Raw genomic sequence first — 23,359 nt, 5'->3', positions numbered from 1 at the left:
TTTCTGTTAATGCAACTCATTACAGCCAATAGCAGGGTTTATGTTAATGCAACTCATTACAGCCAATAGCAGGGTTTCTGTTAACGCAACTCATTACAGCCAATAGCAGGGTTTCTGTTAATGCAACTCATTACAGCCAATAGCAGGGTTTCTGTTAATGCAACTCATTACAGCCAATAGCAGGGTTTCTGTTAATGTAACTCATTACAGCCAATAGCAGGGTTTCTGTTAATGTAACTCATTACAGCCAATAGCAGGGTTTCTGTTAACGCAACTCATTACAGCCAATAGCAGGGTTTATGTTAATGCAACTCATTACAGCCAATAGCAGGGTTTCTGTTAATGCAACTCATTACAGCCAATAGCAGGGTTTATGTTAACACAACTCATTACAGCCAATAGCAGGGTTTATGTTAATGCAACTCATTACAGCCAATAGCAGGGTTTCTGTTAATGCAACTCATTACAGCCAATAGCAGGGTTTCTGTTAATGCAACTCATTACAGCCAATAGCAGGGTATCTGTTAACGCAACTCATTACAGCCAATAGCAGGATATCTGTTAATGTAACTCATTACAGCCAATAGCAGGGTTTCTGTTAATGTAACTCATTACAGCCAATAGCAGGATTTCTGTTAACGCAACTCATTACAGCCAATAGCAGGGTTTCTGTTAACGCAACTCATTACAGCCAATAGCAGGGTTTCTGTTAATGCAACTCATTACAGCCAATAGCAGGGTTTATGTTACGCAACTCATTAGATGAATAGCAGATTTCTTTTAAGCAATGCATTACAGCCAATGGCAACATCCGCTTTAGGAGCCTAGAGATTTGAACTCTAATGCAGTGCAACACAACCACTATGCGGATATCGGCTAGAGGATCTGATTGAATGGAGCCCTGAATTGCAGTGTTCAGATGCTAGTGAGAGTACCCTAGAGATGAATTGCAGTGATCAGATGCTAGTGAGAGTACCCTAGAGATGAATTGCAGTGTTCAGATGCTAGAGAGTACCCTATAGATGATTTGCAGTGTTCAGATGCTAGGGAGAGTACCCTAGAGATGAATTGCAGTGATCAGATGCTAGTGAGAGTACCCTAGAGATGAATTGCAGTGTTCAGATGCTAGAGAGTACCCTATAGATGATTTGCAGTGTTCAGATGCTAGGGAGAGTATCCTATAGATGAGCTGCCAGAAGAAAGAAGATTGATATACTCGGGTCCTTCAACTCACTTTAACAATTAGGCCTTCCTGTTTCTCCAGTGCTTTGGACTTATTTGTGATGTCATGGTTGGAATGCTTTTAAGTTTGCCGGTTGGACTTGATGACATGGCATTCCTCATTAATTTCTGCAGACTACATATTAATAAGTATACACATGTAACAGCATGAACTTTAATTTCCCACTTCATTAGCTGTCTGCGTTATTAATATTGGATGCACACACTATGACTAAAACCTGTTTTCAAGCACAACACGTCGGCCTCGACACAGAGCAGGAAAAATAAAATCCAGAATCACACTTTCGTTGGAAACTGGTTGACACTGATGTGTTTTGCTTGCACAATGACTCCCTCTGTATTTTCTGTTGAGTTTCTGCTTTTTCTCAATTAGAAAAGCCATATATATGTATATATAGAGAGAGACTGTGTTGCATCGCATAACGTTGTCTTGGTGTTAAACTGCACAACTAGCAAAAAAAAACACACAGTGGATAAAATGTGTACGCTTTTAACCGAGGAAAACATATCAGATGGAAGGTTTTTTTTTAACGAGGACACTCCACCTATAGCAGATGGAAGGTTGACATGTGTTGCTTTACAAAAAACTCCACACATGAGGTTGACATGTGTTTTTTTAAACCGAGGACAATACTCCACCTATATCAGACAGAAGGTTGACATGTGTTGCTTTACACCGAGGACAATACTCCAGCTATATCAGACAGAAGGTTGACATGTGTTGCTTTACACAGACGAGGACAATACTCCACCTATATCAGACAGAAGACAGGCTTTGACATGTGTTGCTTTACACCGAGGACAATACTCCACCTATATCAGACAGAAGGTTGACATGTGTTGAAGGACAATACTCCACCTATATCAGACAGAAGGTTGACATGTGTTGCTTTACACCGAGGACAATACTCCAGCTATATCAGACAGAAGGTTGACATGTGACTGCTTTACACCGAGGACAATACTCCACCTATATCAGACAGAAGGTTGACATGTGTTGCTTTACACCGAGGACAATACTCCACCTATATCAGACAGAAGGTTGACATGTGTTGCTTTACACCAGGACAATACTCCACCTATATCAGAAGGTTGACATGTGTTGCTTTCCAAAGGGCTGGGAACGTGCCGATCTCTAATCCTGGCTACATTTTTTTTTAAATACCGTGCTGGAGTGCTTGTCGGAGTTACAGGGAGTCTATTCACCAAGGACCAAGGACTGGAAAGGGCTCACGAGGGTCAGTGGAAGAGGGTGGGTGATGGGTCGAGGGGGGGGGGGGGGTAATGGGTGGACGGGGTGATGGGTGGACGGGGGCGTGATGGGTCGAGGGGGTGGGGGTGATGGGTGGAGAGGGGGGTGATGGGTGGAGGGGGGTGATGGGTGGACGGGGGGGTGATGGGTGGAGGGGTGATGGGTGGAGATGGGGGGGCGTGATGGGTGGAGGGGGTGGGGGGTGGGGGTGGAGGGGGGGTGATGGGTGGAGGGGGTGATGAGTGGAGGGGTGATGGGTGGAGGGGGCGTGATGGGTGGAGGGGGTGGGGGGGTGATGGGTGGAGGGGGGGGGGTAATGGGTATTAAAGCATATGAAGTACAATTCAGATACAATGTAAAAGAGGGCTGGATCCTAGGGCTGCAGTGAATAATGCAGAAGTACGAGAGCTACGGGACCTTACGCTATTGGTTTGTTCATCATTACAGTACTCAGCTTAGGATACATGTTGTCCATATCAGGTTTTCAGGGTTCGGCTCAATTCTGAGTTTCTGAAAATTCAAACCATGAATTTGAATTGAATTTGAACTGGCCACAAACCCACAGGAAGCATCATTTGAACTGAATGAATTATAATACACATCTCAAAGCATATCAAACTAATTCAACTGAGACATTAATTTGACAAACCTTTTATCAAAATTATCTTCCACTTATTAACAAGCTATATACGCCAGATTTCAAATATTCGTTTTTAAGATGTCAAGCAGTATTTTTCATTGTCATGAAAGATTTCTAGAGTACTAGATTGTTCCCAGTGTTTGATCAAATGCATTCTGGGAAATATATATTTCATATTTAAAAGATTATTTAATTTATCCTTTCTTTAACTCGGCAAACGAGTTAAGAACAAATTCTTATTTACAATGACTGCCTACTGGGGAACAATGGGTTAAACTGCCTTGTTCAGGGGAACAGTGGGTTAAACTGCCTTGTTCAGGGGAACAGTGGGCTAACTGCCTTGTTCAGGGGAACAGTGGGCTAACTGCCTTGTTCAGGGGAACAGTGGGTGAACTGCCTTGTTCAGGGGAACAGTGGGTTAAACTGCCTTGTTCAGGGGAACAGTGGGTTAACTGCCTTGTTCAGGGGAACAGTGGGCTAACTGCCTTGTTCAGGGGAACAGTGGATTAACTGCCTTGTTCAGGGGAACAGTGGGTGAACTGCCTTGGGGAACAGTGGCCTTGTTCAGGGGAACAGTGGATTAACTGCCTTGTTCTTGGGGAACAGTGGGTTAACTGCCTTGTTCAGGGGAACAGTGGGTTAAACTGCCTTGTTCAGGGGAACAGTGGGTTAAACTGCCTTGTTCAGGGGAACAGTGGGTTAAACTGCCTTGTTCAGGGGAACAGTGGGTTAAACTGCCTTGTTCAGGGGAACAGTGGGTTAAACTGCCTTGTTCAGGGGAACAGTGGGTTAACTGCCTTGTTCAGGGGAACAGTGGGTTAAACTGCCTTGTTCAGGGGAACAGTGGGTTAAACTGCCTTGTTCAGGGGAACAGTGGGTTAAACTCAGGGGAACCTTGTTCAGGGGAACAGTGGGTTAAACTGCCTTGTTCAGGGGAACAGTGGGTGAACTGCCTTGTTCAGGGGAACAGTGGGTTAAACTGCCTTGTTCAGGGAAACAGTGGGTTAACTGCCTTGTTCAGGGGAACAGTGGGTTAAACTGCCTTGTTCAGGGGAACAGTGGGTGAACTGCCTTGTTCAGGGGAACAGTGGGTTAAACTGCCTTGTTCAGGGGAACAGTGGGTGAACTGCCTTGTTCAGGGGAACAGTGGGTGAACTGCCTTGTTCAGGGGAACAGTGGGTTAACTGCCTTGTTCAGGGGAACAGTGGGCTAACTGCCTTGTTCAGGGGAACAGTGGGGCCTTGTTAGGGAACAGTGGGTTAAACTGCCTTGTTCAGGGGAACAGTGGGTGAACTGCCTTGTTCAGGGGGTGGAACTGCCTTGTTCAGGGGAACAGTGGGTTAAACTGCCTTGTTCAGGGGAACAGTGGGTTAAACTGCCTTGTTCAGGGGAACAGTGGGTTAAACTGCCTTGTTCAGGGGAACAGTGGGTTAACTGCCTTGTTCAGGGGAACAGTGGGTTAAACTGCCTTGTTCAGGGGAACAGTGGGTTAAACTGCCTTGTTCAGGGGAACAGTGGGTTGAACTGCCTTGTTCAGGGGAACAGTGGGTTAACTGCCTTGTTCAGGGGAACAGTGGGTTAAACTGCCTTGTTCAGGGGAACAGTGGGTTAAACTGCCTTGTTCAGGGGAACAGTTAAACTGCCTTGTTCAGGGGAACAGTGGGTTAAACTGCCTTGTTCAGGGGAACAGTGGGTTAAACTGCCTTGTTCAGGGGAACAGTGGGGGAACAGTGGTTTAAACTGCCTTGTTCAGGGGAACAGTGGTTTAAACTGCCTTGTTCAGGGGAACAGTGGTTTAAACTGCCTTGTTCAGGGGAACAGTGGGTGAACTGCCTTGTTCAGGGGAACAGTGGGGTTAACTGCCTTGTTCAGGGGAACAGTGGGCTAAACTGCCTTGTTCAGGGGAACAGTGGTTTAAACTGCCTTGTTCAGGGGAACAGTGGGCTAACTGCCTTGTTCAGGGGAACAGTGGGTTAAACTGCCTTGTTCAGGGGAACAGTGGGTTAAACTGCCTTGTTCAGGGGAACAGTGGGTTAAACTGCCTTGTTCAGGGGAACAGTGGATTAACTGCCTTGTTCAGGGGAACAGTGGGTTAAACTGCCTTGTTCAGGGGAACAGTGGGTTAAACTGCCTTGTTCAGGGGGCAGAACTACTTGTACCTTTCTGTTACTGGCCCAAAGCTCTAACCACTAGGTTACCTGGTTCTAACCACTAGGTTACCTGGCTCTAACCACTAGGCTACCTGGCTCTAACCACTAGGTTACCTGGCTCTAACCACTAGGCTACCTGGCTCTAACCACTAGGTTACCTGGCTCTAACCACTAGGTTACCTGGCTCTAACCACTAGGTTGCCTGGTTCTAACCACTAGGTTACCTGGCTCTAACCACTAGGTTACCTGGCTCTAACCACTAGGTTACCTGGCTCTAACCACTAGGTTACCTGGTTCTAACCACTAGGCTACCTGGCTCTAACCACTAGGCTACCTGGCTCTAACCATTAGGTTACCTGGTTCTAACCACCAGGTTACCTGGTTCTAACCATCAGGCTACCTGGATCTAACCACTAGGTTACCTGGCTCTAACCACCTGGTTACCTGGGTCTAACCACTAGGCTACCTGGCTCTAACCAAAAGATTACCTGGTTCTAACCACTAGGTAACCTGGTTCTAACCACTAGGCTACCTGGATCTAACCACTAGGTTACCTGGTTCTAACCACCAGGTTACCTGGTTCTAACCATCAGGCTACCTGGCTCTAACCACTAGGTTACCTGGTTCTAACCACTAGGTTACCTGGTTCTATCCACTAGATTACCTGGTTCTAACCACTAGGTTACCTGGTTCTAACCACTAGACTACCTGGTTCTAACCACGAGGTTACCTGGTTCTAACCACTAGGCTACCTGGTTCTAACCACTAGGCTACCTGGTTCTAACCACTAGGCTACCTGGCTAGACTAACTGCCTAACCACTAGGCTACCTGGTTCTGGCTCTAACCACTAGGCTACCTGGTTCTAACCACGAGGTTACCTGGTTCTAACCACTACCTGGTTCTAACCACTAGGCTACCTGGCTCTAACCACTAGACTACCTGCCACCCCATTAAGGGGCATCCTGAGGTATTATAGACAACCCACAAAATCTTCTTAATATTTCCAGACCACTGTAATTATTTAAAATAGTTTTAGGATAATTATTATTATTATTTTATTTTGTTAATGTTTCAACCATATGCTACATGGCATTCGTAACAATACGTGATGTTAAAATGAACATTTCTTTAGTGATAGAAATACGTAATAAATAATAATTACAATTTCATGTAATTTAATTGAACTACATCTACTTCCTTCAATTCAAATTATTTTTCAGTGATAGAAATACATAATAAATAATAATTACAATTTCATGGGGATTTAATTGAACTACATCTACTTCCTTCAATTCAAATTATTTTTCAGTGATAGAAATACATAATAAATAATAATTACAATTTCATGGGATTTAATTGAACTACATCTACTTCCTTTAATTTAAATTATTTTTCAAATTCTGCTTTCTGTGAGATTTTTAAAAAATTGGAATTAAAGAGCAATTTACAAATGAAATCAGAATTGACCCCAACCCTGTATGTGCTGGTATTCTGTACTATGGTGTTCTGATGCAAAAAATATATATATGGGGGGAGAGTAACCCCCCAAGAGACTCCTAACTGCCCTTAATCATTAATGGTTTGATAAATAAATAGAGAAATAAATAAACACATACATGCAGGCATAATGTACCCATCAATCCATCCATCCACCCGTCCACGCAATCATCATCCATCCTCAAATATGTCATTTATGTCCACTCGTACTCTCGTTTAACCCAGACTGGCGGTGCATGGTTGCCCATGGTTTTGGGTGGAGGTGGGCAGGCAGGCACGTGAGAGAGATGCCAGCGGGCCAACAGGTCAGAACAGTGGGCCAACAGGTCAGAACAGATGAGATGCCAGTGGGCCAACAGGTCAGAACAGAACAGAGAGATGCCAGTGGACCAACAAGTCAGAACAGAACAGAAGGACAGAATGACTATGGAGGGCACTGTAAAAGGAGGGAGGACGGCTCACCTTGAAGTCCATTGCCATTTGCACTGGTGCAAGAAGGTGGTGGAGAAGCTTGGGGCCTTACAACAGGGGCAAAGGCGCTCTTTTGTTTCACTGCAGAGATGACATTGGCAGGTGAGAATGAGAAAATGCCGTGTGTACTGCTACAGTTTGTAGAGAGGCTGACCGAAGAGGCTGCCATGGTGGGGCTCGACGGCACTACTGCAATAAAGCAAACATAAGCACCACTCAGAGAGGAGTTTCACCACGGCACAGATCATTCAAAAATCAAGATGTTTCAGATTAATTTGATTAAATTAATTGATAAGGCCTTGCCTCTTTTCAAATCAAAACGTGTATAGATTTGGAAAGAACTCAGGAGAAATCAAGATGATTGTGAAAAAAAGAAGAAAAAAAAGATCAGAATTTGGATGGGATTTGACAAATAATTACATTTACGTAACTAAGAAACCAATTTGTAATAATAATAACAACGACAAAAAATTCCAAATCATATTTGGAGTTTGTGGGATTGTGATATGAAATGTTTTGCCTCAGCCACTCTGGATAATAGGTATCTGACAATAGACTCTTGACTTGGTGGAAAATCACTCACGAAAACTTTGCTTCTATAATTTTTAGGCATTTTCTTTTGGGGGACGTGCACAATGTCATAATTTTTTTAACTTTTCCATGTATTTTTTTTGTGTATAAATTTGTAAGTCTGATTGATGATTTTTTTATTTATTTTTTTCAGTTGGGTCTTGGGTTTTCAGCCTCCAGAGTCACCCCTCCTTTTATCCAGTAGCACACATTCCAAAATAATACAAACACTAATCAAAACATTAACAGAGGAGGTGGGGGGGTTAGGCAAAAATCAAGAAAATCAAAAATCAAGAAAATCAAGAAAATCAAAAATCAAGAAAATCAAAAATCAAGAAAATCAAGAATCAAGAAAATCAAAAATCAAGAAAATCTAGAAAATCAAGAATCAAGAAAATCAAAAATCAAGAAAATCAAAAATGAAGAAAAATCAAAAATGAAGAAAAATCAAAAATGAAGAAAAATCTAAGAGTCTCAGACTCGTAGACACGGAGGAAGTCGAGGTGGTGTGTCGTTACCTTGATACTTACTGCCGTAGGGGGAGTTGGCAGAGGAGCCGTTGAGGAAGCCTGGTGAACTGGGTACTCCCAGATTGGACATGGGGTTGCCGTAGCCGTTCATGCTGTTGCTAACGGTGTTGTAGTTGGCCTGTTGTGGTGTGCTGCTGGGGACGTAGCCTCGAGGGGACACACTGCTGGTTTGACGGCTGTATCCTACTGTTGAGAGCGGGAGAAAAGGACTTAGGGAAGGTAGAACCACAACATTAGGCTATTTTATAGATAAATAGTCTACTATATGTCCGAAGTGACGACCTATTCCTTATTTAGTGCCCTGCTTTTGATCAGGGACCACAGGGACCACAGGGAACATAGGTATCATAGGGACCAGAGGGACCATAGGGAGTTCCTTACTACGACCTAGACAACGAGGTGAGGGGAGTTCCTTACTACGACCTAGACAACCAGGTGAGGGGAGTTCCTTACTACGACCTAGACAACCAGGTGAGGGGCGTTCCTTACTACGACCTAGACAACCAGGTGAGGGGAGTTCCTTACTAAGACCTAGACAACCAGGTGAGAGATAACGACCAGGTGAGGGGAGTTCCTTACTACGACCTAGACAACCATAGGGTAAGAGACAACCAGGGAGTTCCTTACTACGACCTAGACAACCAATACTAAGACCTAGACAACCAGTGAGAGACTTACTAAGCCGAGACAACCAGTTGAGTGGAGTTCCTTACTACGACCCAGACAACCAGTTCCTTTGTGAGGGGAGTTCCTTACTACAATGACCTGACAACCAGTACCTTGACCCAGACAACCAGGTGAGGGGAGTTCCTGACCTAGATAACCAGGTGAGTAGCTTTACGACCTAGACAACCAGGTAGGGGGTACTACCAGTGGAGACACAGAAGACCTAGACAACCAGGTGAGGGGAGTTCCTTAAACTGACAGACAACCAGGTGAGTGGAGTTCCATACGACCTAGCAACCAGGTGAGTAGTTCTATAGATCTAGACAACCAGGTGAGGGGAGTTCCTTACTACGACCCAGACAACCAGTGGCAACACAGAACCAGGTGAGGGGAGACTGAGACCCCGACAACCAGGTGACCTTACTAAGACCTAGGTGGCTTAACGACCAGACAACAGGGGAGTTCCTACTTAGCTGTGACCCAGACAACCAGGTGAGGGAGTTCCTTACTACGACCCAGACAACCAGGTGAGGGGAGTTCCTTACTAAGCCCTAGACAACCAGGTGAGGGGAGTTCCTTCCTAATCAGTGATCTTAATTCATCCATCAACTACGAAGGAGTGGCTCCATGGAATGAGTTTGACAGAATGGAATAGAGTGTTAAAGGGAAGCCTGACTTAGCTGGACCACAGTGTTTTACTGTGTTAGTCTGTGTCCATCAGGCTACGGACAACTCCTGTATTATGTCTTGTGTCCAGTAAGAACAGATATGTGCTTCTCCTCATGGAAACACACGGAAACCTACCAGGAAAACCCTAAGACTTAGCAGGTGACAACTGTAAAGACAACAGGTGACAACCAGGAAATACAACCAGTAAAAACAACCAGTAAATACAACCAGTAAATACAACCAGTAAATACAACCAGTAAATACAACCTGTAAATACAACCTGTAAATACAACCAGTAAATACAACCAGTAAATACAACCAGGTGACAACCAGTAAATACAACCAGTAAATACAACCAGTAAATACAACCTGTAAATGCAACCAGTAAATACAACCTGTGGCTGTAAACACAGAACAGTAAATACAACCAGTAAATACAACCAGGTGACAACCAGTAAATACAACCAGTAAATACAACCAGTAAATACAACCTGTTAAAGCAACCAGTGAATGCAACCAGTAAATACAACCAGTAAATACAACCAGTAAATACAACTGTAAACAACCATTAAATACAACCAGGTGACAACAGTAAATACAACCAGTAAATGCAACCAGCTGTGACAACCAGTAAATACAACCAGTAAATACAACCAGTAAATACAACCAGGTGACAACCAGTAAATACAACCAGTAAATACAACCAGTAAATACAACCAGTAAATACAACCTGTAAATACAACCAGTAAATACAACCAGGTGACAACCAGTAAATACAACCAGTAAATACAACCAGTAAAAACAACCTGTAAATACAACCAGAATACAACCAGATATAAATACCCAGGTGACAACCAGTAAATACTTAACCAGTAAATACAACCAGTGTGCAGTAAACACAGAACAGATATAAATACCCTGATACTTAAATACAACCAGGTGACAACCAGTAAATACAACCAGGTGACAGTAAATACAACAGATATAAACCCTGACCTTAGTATGTTGGATTGTGGCAAATAACACAGGGTTTTTGAACATTATTATTTAAAAAAAAGGCAAGTCAGTTAAAAAACAACCCTGCCTTCCCCTTAGCAGTGGCATTGTGCACAGAACAGACTTCCAACGGGTGTGATACAGCCTTAGTGTCGAACCAGACTGTGGCATTGGACACAGAACAGATATAAACCCTGATCTTAGCTGTGGCAACACAGAACAGATATAAACCTGACCTTAGCATGGCAACACAGAACTAGCTATATGGCAACAAACCCTGACCTTAGCTGACCTTAGCAACTACACAGAACAGATATAAACAGCAACACAGAACAGATATAAACACTGACCTTAGCAGTGGCAACACAGAACAGATGTCAACACTGACCTTAGCAGTGGAAACACAGAACAGATGTCAACACTGACCTTAGCAGTGGAAACACAGAACAGATATAAACACTGACCTTAGCTGTGGCAACACAGAACAGATATAAACCCTGACCTTAGCTGTGGCAACACAGAACAGATATAAACCCTGACCTTAGCTGTGGCAACACAGAACAGATATAAACCCTGATCTTAGCTGTGGCAACACAGAACAGATATAAACCCTGATCTTAGCAGTGGCAACACAGAACAGATATAAACCCTGATCTTAGCTGTGGCAACACAGAACAGATATAAACCCTGATCTTAGCTGTGGCAACACAGAACAGATATAAACCCTGATCTTAGCAGTGGCAACACAGAACAGATATAAACCCTGATCTTAGCAGTGGCAACACAGAACAGATATAAACCCTGACCTTAGCAGTGGCAACACAGAACAGATATAAACCCTGACCTTAGCAGTGGCAACACAGAACAGATATAAACCCTGACCTTAGCAGTGGCAACACAGAACAGATATTATTAAGTATTATCATCCCAGGCGGCTGCTAAGTGAATAGTTGTGAGCGTTCGGTGGGTCGGTGGGTCATTCCCGGCTGAGCCAGGCAGGCAAACAGAACAGGGGAGGCAGTGACAGCGTCAAGCCCCCAGGGATCAGTTATAAGATCCAGCAAGAGAAGATAGAGAAGCTGCAAGCAGAGAGTCAGAGCCGACCAGGTAATATTTAAAGGGTAAAGCTAGATTAGTTGTTGTCGGCAGCTTATCTTCACTCATGGAGCGCGTCCCAAATGGCACCCTATTCACTATATAGTGCACTACTTTACCAATGTAGTGCACTACTTTACCAATGTAGTGCACTACTTTCACTATATAGTGCACTACTTTACCAATGTAGTGCACTACTTTCCCTATACAGTGCCCAACTTTACCAATATAGTGCACTACTTTCCCTATACAGTGCCCAACTTTACCAATATAGTGCACTACTTTCCCTGTATAGTGCACTACTTTACCAATGTAGTGCACTACTTTCCCTATATAGTGCTCGACTTTCCCCTATGTAGTGCACTACTTTCCCTATCTAGTGCACTACTTTACCAATGTAGTGCACTACTTTCCCTATATAGTGCACGACTTTAACATTGTAGTGCACTACTTTCCCTATATAGTGCACGACTTTCCCCTATGTAGTGCACTACTTTCCCATAGGTAGGGCACTATAAAGGGCATAGGGAGCCATTTGGGAGGTCCCCATGGCCACATACCCTGGTCATTACCCTGTGACGTCTCTGAGACGTTGACGGCGAGCTGGCTGCCGAAAGAGTTGACTCCCATCATGCCGCCGTGCGACGCCGTGTTGCCCAGTGAGGGGATCTGGTTGTGGTTACGCGGGACGCTGTACAGGGCCTCGGCGATGTCGGCCGCTCGCTTCAGGATGATCTCCTGAAAGTAGAGGAGAGGACGCGTCACAAGGGATCCATATATTTGCCTTTAACATTGAAACATATAGTCTCATTGTGACCTTGTGTATTTGAACACATGCGCATATATGAAGGTTACAGTAATGGTAGTTGTATTTATTATGGATCCCCAGCAGCTACTCTTCCTGGGGTTTATTATGGATCCCCATTAGTTCCAGCCAAGGCAGCAGCTACTCTTCCTGTGGTTTATTATGGATCCCCATTAGTTCCTGTCAAGGCAGCAGCTACTCTTCCTGGGGTTTATTATGGATCCCCATTAGTTCCTGGGGTTTATTATGGATCCCCATTAGTTCCTGCCAAGGCAGCAGCTACTCTTCCTGGGGTTTATTATGGATCCCCATTAGTTCCTGCCAAGGCAGCAGCTACTCTTCCTGGGGTTTATTATGGATCCCCATTAGTTCCTGTCAAGGCAGCAGCTACTCTTCCATGGGTTTATTATGGATCCCCATTAGTTCCTGTCAAGGCAGCAGCTACTCTTCCTGGGGTTTATTATGGATCCCCATTAGTTCCTGCCAAGGCATCAGCTACTCTTCCTGGGGTTTATTATGGATCCCCAATAGTTCCTGCCAAGGCAGCAGCTACTCTTCCTGGGGTTTATTATGGATCCCCATTATTTCCTGTCAAGGCAGCAGCTACTCTTCCTGGGGTTTATTATGGATCCCCATTAGTTCCTGTCAAGGCAGCAGCTACTCTTCCTGGGGTTTATTATGGATCACCATTAGTTCCTGCCAAGGCAGCAGCTACTCTTCCTGAGGTTTATTATGGATCCCCATTAGTTCCTGTCAAGGCAGCAGCTACTCTTCCTGGGGTTTATTATGGATCCCCATTAGTTCCTGGGGTTTATTATGGATCCCCATTAGTTCCTGCCAAGGCAGCAGCTACTCTTCCTGGGGTTTATTATGGATCCCCATTAGTTCCTGCCAAGGCAGCAGCTACTCTTCCTGGGGTTTATTATGGATCCCCATTAGTTCCTGTCAAGGCAGCAGCTACTCTTCCCTGGGTTTATTATGGATCCCCATTAGTTCCTGTCAAGGCAGCAGCTACTCTTCCTGGGGTTTATTATGGATCCCCATTAGTTCCTGCCAAGGCATCAGCTACTCTTCCTGGGATTTATTATGGATCCCCATTAGTTCCTGCCAAGGCAGCAGCTACTCTTCCTGGGGTTTATTATGGATCCCCGTTAGTTCCTGCCAAGGCAGCAGCTACTCTTCCTGGGGTTTATTATGGATCCCCATTAGTTCCTGCCAAGGCATCAGCTACTCTTCCTGGGATTTATTATGGATCCCCATTAGTTCCTGCCAAGGCAGCAGCTACTCTTCCTGGGGTTTATTATGGATCCCCGTTAGTTCCTGCCAAGGCAGCAGCTACTCTTCCTGGGGTTTATTATGGATCCCCAATAGTTCCTGCCAAGGCAGCAGCTACTCTTCCTGGGGTTTATTATGGATCCCCATTAGTTCCTGGGGTTTATTATGGATCCCCAATAGTTCCTGCCAAGGCAGCAGCTACTCTTCCTGGGGTTTATTATGGATCCCCATTAGTTCCTGTCAAGGCAGCAGCTACTCTTCCTGGGGTTTATTATGGATCCCCATTAGTTCCTGCCAAGGCATAAGCTACTCTTCCTGGGGTTTATTATGGATCCCCATTATTTCCTGTCAAGGCAGCAGCTACTCTTCCTGGGGTTTATTATGGATCCCCATTAGTTCCTGTCAAGGCAGCAGCTACTCTTCCTGGGGTTTATTATGGATCACCATTAGTTCCTGCCAAGGCAGCAGCTACTTTTCCTGAGGTTTATTATGGATCCCCATTAGTTCCTGTCAAGGCAGCAGCTACTCTTCCTGGGGTTTATTATGGATCCCCATTAGTTCCTGCCAAGGCAGCAGCTACTCTTCCTGGGGTTTATTATGGATCTCCATTAGTTCCTGCCAAGGCAGCAGCTACTCTTCCTGGGGTTTATTATGGATCTTCCTGGGGTTTATTATGGATCCCCATTAGTTCCTGCCAAGGCAGCAGCTACTCTTCCTGGGGTTTATTATGGATCTCCATTAGTTTCTGTCAAGGCAGCAGCTACTCTTCCTGGGGTTTATTATGGATCCCCATTAGTTCCTGCCAAGGCAGCAGCTACTCTTCCTGGGGTTTATTATGGATCTCCATTAGTTCCTGCCAAGGCAGCAGCTACTCTTCCTGGGGTTTATTATGGATCCCCATTAGTTCCTGGGGTTTATTATGGATCCCCATTAGTTCCTGTCAAGGCAGCAGCTACTCTTCCTGGGGTTTATTATGGATCTCCATTAGTTTCTGTCAAGGCAGCAGCTACTCTTCCTGGGGTTTATTATGGATCCCCATTAGTTCCTGCCAAGGCAGCAGCTACTCTTCCTGGGGTTTATTATGGATCCCCATTAGTTCCTGCCGAGGCAGCAGCTACTCTTCCTGGGGTTTATTATGGATCCCCATTAGTTCCAGCCAAGGCAGCAGCTACTCTTCCTGGGGTTTATTATGGATCCCCATTAGTTCCTGCCAAGGCAGCAGCTACTCTTCCTGGTGTCCAGCAAAATTAAGCAGTTTATACAGTTTTTTTTAACATTACAATACATTCACAACAGAATTCACAACACACTAAGTGTGCGCCCTCAGGCCCCTACTCTACTACCACATATCTACAACACAAAATCCATGGGTACGTGTGTGTATAGTGTGTATAGTGTGTATGTGTGTGCGTGTGCGTGTGCGTGTGCGCGTGTGTGTGTGTGTGTTGCTTCACAGTCCCCGCTGTTCCATAAGGTGTATTTTTTTATCTGTTTTTTTAAATCTAATTTTACACTTTGCATCAGTTACTTGATATGGAATAGAGTTCCATGTAGTCAGGGCTCTATGTAGGACTGTGGAATAGAGTTCCATGTAGTCATGGCTCTATGCAGGACGATGGAATAGAGTTCCATGTAGTACTGTGGAATAGAGTTCCATGTAGTCATGTCTCTATGTAGTACTGTGGAATAGAGTTCCATGTAGTCATGGCTCTATGTAGGATTGTGGAATAGAGTTCCATGTAGTCATGGCTCTATGTAGGACTGTGGAATAGAGTTCCATGTAGTCATGGCTCTATGCAGGACGATGGAATAGAGTTCCATGTAGTACTGTGGAATAGAGTTCCATGTAGTCATGTCTCTATGTAGTACTGTGGAATAGAGTTCCATGTAGTCATAGCTCTATGTAGTACTGTGGAATAGAGTTCCATATAGTCATGGCTCTATGTAGTACTGTGGAATAGAGTTCCATGTAGTCATGGCTCTATGTAGTACTGTGGAATAGAGTTCCATGTAGTCATGTCTCTATATAGTACTGTTTAAAGTTTAAACAGACACCTCGGTGCATTCAAACTGCTGTCATTTGTGGATGTTTCAGCATAACTGAGTCATCTGAAACTGCTACAGTACAAGGTCATAATTTAGCTGAAACATTGGAGAGAGAGAGAGAGAGAGACAGAGAGAGAGAGAGAGAGAGAGAGAGAGAGAGAGAGAGAGAGAGAGAGAGAGAGAGAGAGTGAGACAGAGAGAGAGAGAGAGAGACTAGAGAGAGAGACAGAGAGAGAGAGAGAGAGAGACAGAGAGACAGAGAGACAGAGAGAGAGAGACAGAGGTTGAGAGAGAGAAAGAGAGAGAGAGAGATAGAGAGAGAGAGAGAGAGAGAGAGAGAGACTAGAGAGAGAGAGAGAGACTAGAGAGAGAGAGAGAGAGAGACTAGAGAGAGAGAGAATAGAAAGTACTACCTTGGTCAATTCGTCTGAATGCATCAGAGCCTGATAAAGCTGTGCTCCATACATTTATTTGGAGGGAATTTGCATTGGTTCCAGAAAGCACCTTTTGGCCCTGGTTCAAGGTTATTCTCTCATTTGAATAGGTCTCTGTGTGTGTGTGTTTTGACTGATTACCTCCTCTATCTCAGATGTGTGCAGTAGCCAGGAATAAATACGTTGGGAGAAAGAAGGAAAACTAAATATTCAACCTCTCCGAGAGCAATGACACCACAGCACTACATACAGTACAATGGCCTGGAGCTTTGAAATAGAGAAGGAAAGTGGAGGGTTGCAGGGGGGGTGGGGGGGGGGCTGATTTAATTACCGCAAATGTACACAAAGAGAGAGAAGAGAGAGAGAGAGGGACAGAGACCGAGAGAGAGAGAGAGAGAGAAATAGAGAGAGAGAGAAATAGAGAGAGAGAGAGAGAGAGAGAGAGAGAGAGAGAGAGAGAGACTAGAGTGAGAGAGACAGAGGTTGAGAGAGAGAGAGAGAGAGACAGAGAGAGAGACACAGAGAGACACAGAGAGAGAGAGAGAGAGAGAGAGAGACGGAGAGAGACCGGGAGTGAGAGAGAGAGACCGAGAGAGAGACAGAGAGAGACAGAGCAAGACCGAGAGAGACCGAGAGTGAGAGAGAGAGACCGAGAAAGAGACAGAGAGACACAGAGAGAGAGACACAGAGAGAGAGAAGCCTGCATGTGATAGACTGTGCAGAGCGCAGGATGCTGTGTTGTGTCTTTACCTGGTTGTTGTGGGGCATCCCATACAGAGCCTCCACAAGGTCAGCTGCTCTCTTCAGCAACACCTCCTACAGGAGAGAACACATGAGACCAGAGTCAGACACACAACACAGGAAGGAAAAGGAGAGACACACCAACGCAGAACGACCAAACAATCTCAGAGTCCATCTTTTTATCCAGGTCTTCCTTTGGAAAGAGGTCTTTGACCTCAACTGGACTGTCAGGTTAGATAAAGGTTAAATATACTGAATAAAAAAATATACACGTAACATGCAACAATTTCAAAGATTTTACTGAGTTAAGGTTCATAGAAGGAAATCAGTCATTTCAAGTAAATGGTTCTCAGGATCTTGTCACGTGTCTCTTTGTGTATTCAAATTGCCATCGATAAAAATGCTGTTGTGTTTGTTGTCCGTAGCTTATGCCTGCCCTCACCATAACCCCACGGCCACCATGGAGCTCTCTGTTCACAACGCTGACATCAGCATACCGCTCGCCCACACACAGCCATACATGTTGTCTGTGTGAGGCCGGTTGGATGTCCTGCCAAATTCTCTAAAATTAAGTTGGAGGTGGCTTATGGTAGAGAAATTAACCTATGAACATGCTAATTGCACGCTCCCTCAAAATTGTAGACTGTGGCATTGTGTTGTGTGACAAAACTGCACATTTTAGAGTCGCTTCTTATTGTCCAAAGCACACGGTGCACCTGTGTAATGACCATGCTGTTTAATCAACTTCTTGATATGTCACACCTGTGAGGTGGATGGATTATCTTGGCAATGGAGAAATGCTCACGAACAGGGATGTAAACAAATTTAGAGAGAGATAAGCTTTTTCGAACGTATCGGAAATTTCCGGGGATATTTCATTACAGCTCCTGAAACACGGGACCAACACTTTACAATGTTGTGTTTACATTTTTGTTCAGTGTGGATTTAAAAAAAACAACGTTTTTTGCAAATCCATTGTTTAGGGAAGTTGGCTAGCCTAGTAGGTACTGTATATAACTTACTACTGTACCAGTTCCGATAAGGATTCTAATAACCAACATAAAGGGTTTTTAATCTAACCCATTTTATTAGGCTCAGTTACACATCAGAGGGCTGCCAGACTGTTAAGTAGTTCCAATAGACTCCAACCTTAATGCTAAATGAGTAAAATAAGTACTTGAGTTTTTTTTTTTTTTTTTTTAATGCTGCTGGGTATTTAACAAACAAACACACGTTGCCCGATATGAAAGGCGGCCAGGCTCTGCCTTTGGCTGCTAATTCCCAGCACTTTAGTGGCGTAGAACAATGAGTCATTTTCCATATCTTAATTAAACTGGCAGAGTCCTTAAAGACAACATCTCACCCCTAATTCAAGCCCCACATTTGCAAGAGAGTTCAATGCTCATTCTTCTTTCTTCCCAACAATAAAGTGAATTAGCTTGGGTTAATCTAGTTCTTTCATAATGACATTACGACATTTTTCAATTAACCTCTTTCACTGCCTGTTGTAAAGGACTTCATAAATGACTTCCCATCCAGCCAGCGATGAGTGCCAGTGCCCAGGGACGTGGGATACACAGGACCCTGTCTTATCCATGTCTGCATGCCTCCACCTCTACTTTATAACGACACGGATTGACCTGCTGCTTTAAGGCCCCCTGCCGAAATGAGAATACGTCTTGCCAAGTGTCAACAATACAACACTGAGAAGCTTCAGACAATTCCTCTCGGTTTGGGCTGGTTGTTGTTTTCAAAGCTCCGAAAAAATAAGAACTAAAGCAGTATTCTTGGGATATTTAGATTTGTTTTAATTGCGTGGAAAGGTGTAGATAGTGTTCATTTAATCAAATAGTCCAATGAAAGTCTTATAAAATAAAATACCATTCAAAATACCTCTTTCGGCAGGTACCATCGATAGACATGAACTATTCTGTCTTGTTCCCCACCGCACAGAGCTTCATCAGATCACAGCAAATAACCACGGCAAACATCACCGTATAAATAACGACAGGCAGACTGGTAGACTCAATGTACAGTTAGACTGCTTGTTTTCAGAAGAACGCTGTGTGACCATGGAGACCCTGATCGTGGTTGGATTGTAAATGTAGACTGCTTGTTTTCAGAAGAACGCTGTGTTACCACGGAGACCCTGATCGTGGTTGGATTGTTAATGTAGACTGTGTTTTCAGAAGAACCACATGGAGACCCTGATCGTGGTTGGATTGTAAATGTAGACTGCTTGTTTTCAGAAGAACGCTGTGTTACCATGGAGACCCTGATCGTGGTTGGATTGTAAATGTAGACTGCTTGTTTTCAGAAGAATGTTGGTGTGACCACGGAGACCCTCATCGTGGTTGGATTGTAAATGTAGACCGCTTGTTTTCAGAAGAATGTTGGTGTGACCACGGAGACCCTGATCGTGGTTGGATTGTAAATGTAGACTGCTTGTTTTCAGAAGAACGCTGTGTTACCACGGAGACCCTGATCGTGGTTGGATTGTAAATGTAGACTGCTTGTTTTCAGAAGAACGTTGGTGTGACCACGGAGACCCTGATCGTGGTTGGATTGTAAAAGACTGCTTGTTTTCAGAAGAATTGTAAATGTAGACTGCTTGTTTTCAGAAGAACGCTGTGTTACCATGGAGACCCTGATCGTGGTTGGATTGTAAATGTAGACTGGTTGTTTTCAGAAGAACACTGTGTTACCACGGAGACCATGATCGTGGTTGGATTGTAAAATGTAGACTGCTTGTTTTCAGAAGAACGCTGTGTTACCACGGAGACCCTGATCGTGGTTGGATTGTAAAATGTCGACTGCTTGTTTTCAGAAGAACGCTGTGTTACCACGGAGACCCTGATCGTGGTTGGATTGGTGTTTCATTCAGAACAACATACACCACGTTGAATCCTTTATTGATCCAGATTAATGACAGGAGACAAGGTTTCTTGTGTAGCTCCATTCGTTTTATACACCTGGTTGTCTAATCCAGGAAATTGCCGGATGGATGGCTCTTAAAATGAGCATTTACCTCTGAAACTGGTGTCTATGCCTGATGTTGCATGCATCTAGTTTGCATACAAATAAAGAATTACACTTGTCATGAGGCAGGTACAATCAATGACTGGGCCAGCTGTCTTAATCTACTCTCATCAACCCAGGCTGCTCTCTCTCTCTCTGTGTCTCTGTGTCTCTCTATCTCTCTCTGTGTCTCTCTCTCTCTCTCTCTCTGTCTCTGTCTGTCTCTCTCCTCTCTCTCTCTCTCTCTCTCTCTCTCTCTCTCTCTCTCTCTCTGTCTCTGTCTCTCTCTCGCTCTCTCTCTCTGTCTCTCTCTCTCTCTCCCTCTCTCTGCCTCTCCCTCTCTGTCTCTCTCTCTCTCTCTCTCTCTATCTCTCCCTCTCTCTCTGTCTCTCTCTGTCTATCTCCCTCTCTCTGCCTCTCCCTCTCTCTGTCTATCTCTCTCTCTCTCTCTGAGAAGAAGATAAAGTGTTTTTCTGCCTCGTTAACAATTACTCATAATCTCTTCCGTCATATCACAAGAGTTTTTACATGCCTCCCCATTTTGAGCGACGATTATCACAATTAAAAGTGCCCCATTATACACAACCCATTTCTCATTCCGGCGAAACAGGAAATGCTGCCTCTCACCCTCCACTACTTGTCCATATGGCACTCGGCTGTAGGAGGAAACATCAGGATGGGTTCAGGAAAACAACCTCTCATCTTTAATCTGTCATTTATCGCATAGCGTCTTTAACTAAATGAACCTGATTTGCAGGGCTGCGTTTAAGTGCTGATCATATTGCACGGTGAGAAGCCAGAAGAACGTAAACCCAATCAGTCAAGGGTGCTTTGAATGAGTTTTGTTGTGTTTGTTTTGTTCCACCGCGGCCCCACTCATGCAAAGAGGCTCATGCTGTGAATATGATTAACAGAGGGAATGGCTGTTCGAGGTGCATTTCAATGTAAATTCTGAAAAGTGTCAAAGACGATAAGTGTAATTGACTTCCCCGTTTTTTTTCACAGGGACGTTTACAGAGTCTGGGTTAAACGGGAACTATTAAAAGCTCAACGTGAACTCAGAGCTTGTTTCATGATAACTGTGATAGTGTTATTATTACAAGTGTTCATTGTTATGCCCACGGACGACAAGCCATTTAAATGGAGGGGGCAGGGGGGGGGGTGGTACTGATTATCCTCACACTCGACTATCTTGAGGAGTACATATCATCTCCGTTAAGGAAGGTAACCAAGGTGATGTGCCTCCAGGTGATTATGTCATTATAAAACTGTAAAGCAATTATTCTGTTAGTTCTTGCCTCTGGTTATGAATACATTTGAGCAGGTGCAGTAGATGTAGCAACCAGGCAAAAAGAAGATGAATTTTAAAATGCATATGGGTAATGGCTGGACATGGACGGATTTCCAATAAAATAATACAATATCTTGTGTATGGAGATTGAAAAGGAATTTAAATGGATTTGGATGTGTTTGCCAAGTGAAACGAAAACGAAAACAACCAAGGGGGATAGGTGCCCTTGATGCCTTTAATTCTGCTAGCGGAAAATAAGCTAGGTTACCACTAGATGATGTTGAAGCTAGGTTACCACTAGATGATGTTGAAGCTAGGTTACCACTAGATGATGTTGAAGCTAGGTTACCACTAGATGATGTTGAAGCTAGGTTACCACTAGATGATGTTGAAGCTAGGTTACCACTAGATGATGTTGAAGCTAGGTTACCACTAGATGATCTTGAAGCTAGGTTACCACTAGATGATGTTGAAGCTAGGTTACCACTAGATGATGTTGAAGCTAGGTTACCACTAGATGATCTTGAAGCTAGGTTACCTAGATGATGTTGAAGCTAGGTTGTGAAGCTAGGTTACCACTAGATGATGTTGAAGCTAGGTTACCACTAGATGATGTTGAAGCTAGGTTACCACTAGATGATGTTGAAGCTAGGTTACCACTAGATGATGTTGTTACCACTAGATGCTAGGTTACCACTAGATGATGTTGAAGCTAGGTTACCACTGAAGATGATAGATGTTGAACCACTAGAGGTTACCACTAGATGATGTTGAAGCTAGGTTACCACTAGATGATGTTGAAGCTAGGTTACCACTAGATGATGTTGAAGCTAGGTGAAGCTAGGTACCACTACCACTAGATGATGTTGAAGCTAGGTTACCACTAGATGATGTTGAAGCTAGGTTACCAGCTAGACTAGATGTTGAAGCTAGGTTACCACTAGATGATGTAGATGACAAAAGAGTTTGTGGATGTATCAGGCCGTGATAGTATTGTCACGTTCCTCTGTTTTGTCCCAGTGCAACCAGGACAGATTACACACTAGATGATTTCAAACGTATTGTCACGTCCTCTGTTTTGTCCCAGTGCAACCAGGACAGATTACACCCCCCAAAAAAAAAAGAGAGTGAGGATTCAACATTCCCCCCTCCCCCTCTCCCCTTATTTTTGCAATCTTCTTCCGTATCACATGACAGCTCCTAGTTATTGCCTTTACCTCCTCTCGGGATGGTTATGTATCCATGTGGATGCGTGTGCTCCTCTCTCCTTGGATCAGTGTTTAATGTTATCCAAACTAGGGAGGTGAACTCCGATTCAGGCTCTCTGTACAGGATGTATAGTATGAAGCAGCAACGTGGTCAGTGATTGGTCAAGGCCAATACGAAGCTCACCATAAATGGTTTTCTGTCGCATCACAATCACTCCTCCAACTATGTGTATTAATGATCTCTATGGGGGAGGGGGGGGAATCAATGATGTGGTAATATTATTAACTGTGGGGTGAAGCTAATAGAGGTAGCTGGCAGCTAGTCTGACGCTTTGCCTCAATGTTAATATACACTTTAGATTCAAACACCCTCTACCCTGCCCCATTATTTCATCACCTAGCACTCTCTCCTCTCTCCCTCCTTTCTCTCTCTCTCTCTCTCCTTTCTCTCTCTCTCCTTTCTCTCTCTCTCCTTTCTCTCTCTCTCCTCTCTCTCCTCTCTCCCTCTTTTCTCTCTCCCTTTCCCTCACTTCTCTCCCTTCATTCTCTCTCCCTTTCTCTCTCCCTTTCTCTCTCCTCTCTCTCCTTTCTTTTTCCTTTCTCTCTCTCTCCTCTCTCTCCCTTCTCTCTCCCTTCATTTCTTCACTTTCTGCAACATCTAATGCTGATGTTCTTTCATTCCATTACTCTTCTCATTCAGAATATATAGAAGGGTCAATTGCTGCTTTTACGCGGCGAGGAGCGTTGCTCTGACCGGGGGCG

At 44.2% G+C, this 23,359-nt stretch overlaps 1 protein-coding gene across 1 annotated transcript in view; it reads right to left on the bottom strand.

Annotated features, from left to right (window-relative positions):
- The window catches only part of LOC135529896 (transcription factor COE3-like), an 82,226-nt gene that overhangs the window by 4,456 nt on the left and 54,411 nt on the right, over positions 1-23,359 (bottom strand). The window contains exons 6-9 of the mRNA XM_064958304.1: positions 17,090-17,155; positions 12,352-12,517; positions 8,342-8,539; positions 7,245-7,442 (exon numbers count right to left, since the gene is read on the bottom strand). Coding sequence (XP_064814376.1) covers positions 7,245-7,442; positions 8,342-8,539; positions 12,352-12,517; positions 17,090-17,155 — 628 coding nt within the window. The remainder of the gene's footprint in view (positions 1-7,244; positions 7,443-8,341; positions 8,540-12,351; positions 12,518-17,089; positions 17,156-23,359) is intronic.

The sequence above is a fragment of the Oncorhynchus masou genome, unplaced genomic scaffold (genome assembly GCF_036934945.1).
Source record: "Oncorhynchus masou masou isolate Uvic2021 unplaced genomic scaffold, UVic_Omas_1.1 unplaced_scaffold_1206, whole genome shotgun sequence".
NCBI classification, from domain to species: domain Eukaryota; kingdom Metazoa; phylum Chordata; class Actinopteri; order Salmoniformes; family Salmonidae; genus Oncorhynchus; species Oncorhynchus masou.
The sequence above is the reverse complement of the archived record's forward strand: the minus strand, read 5'-3'. Positions and strand labels throughout refer to the sequence as shown.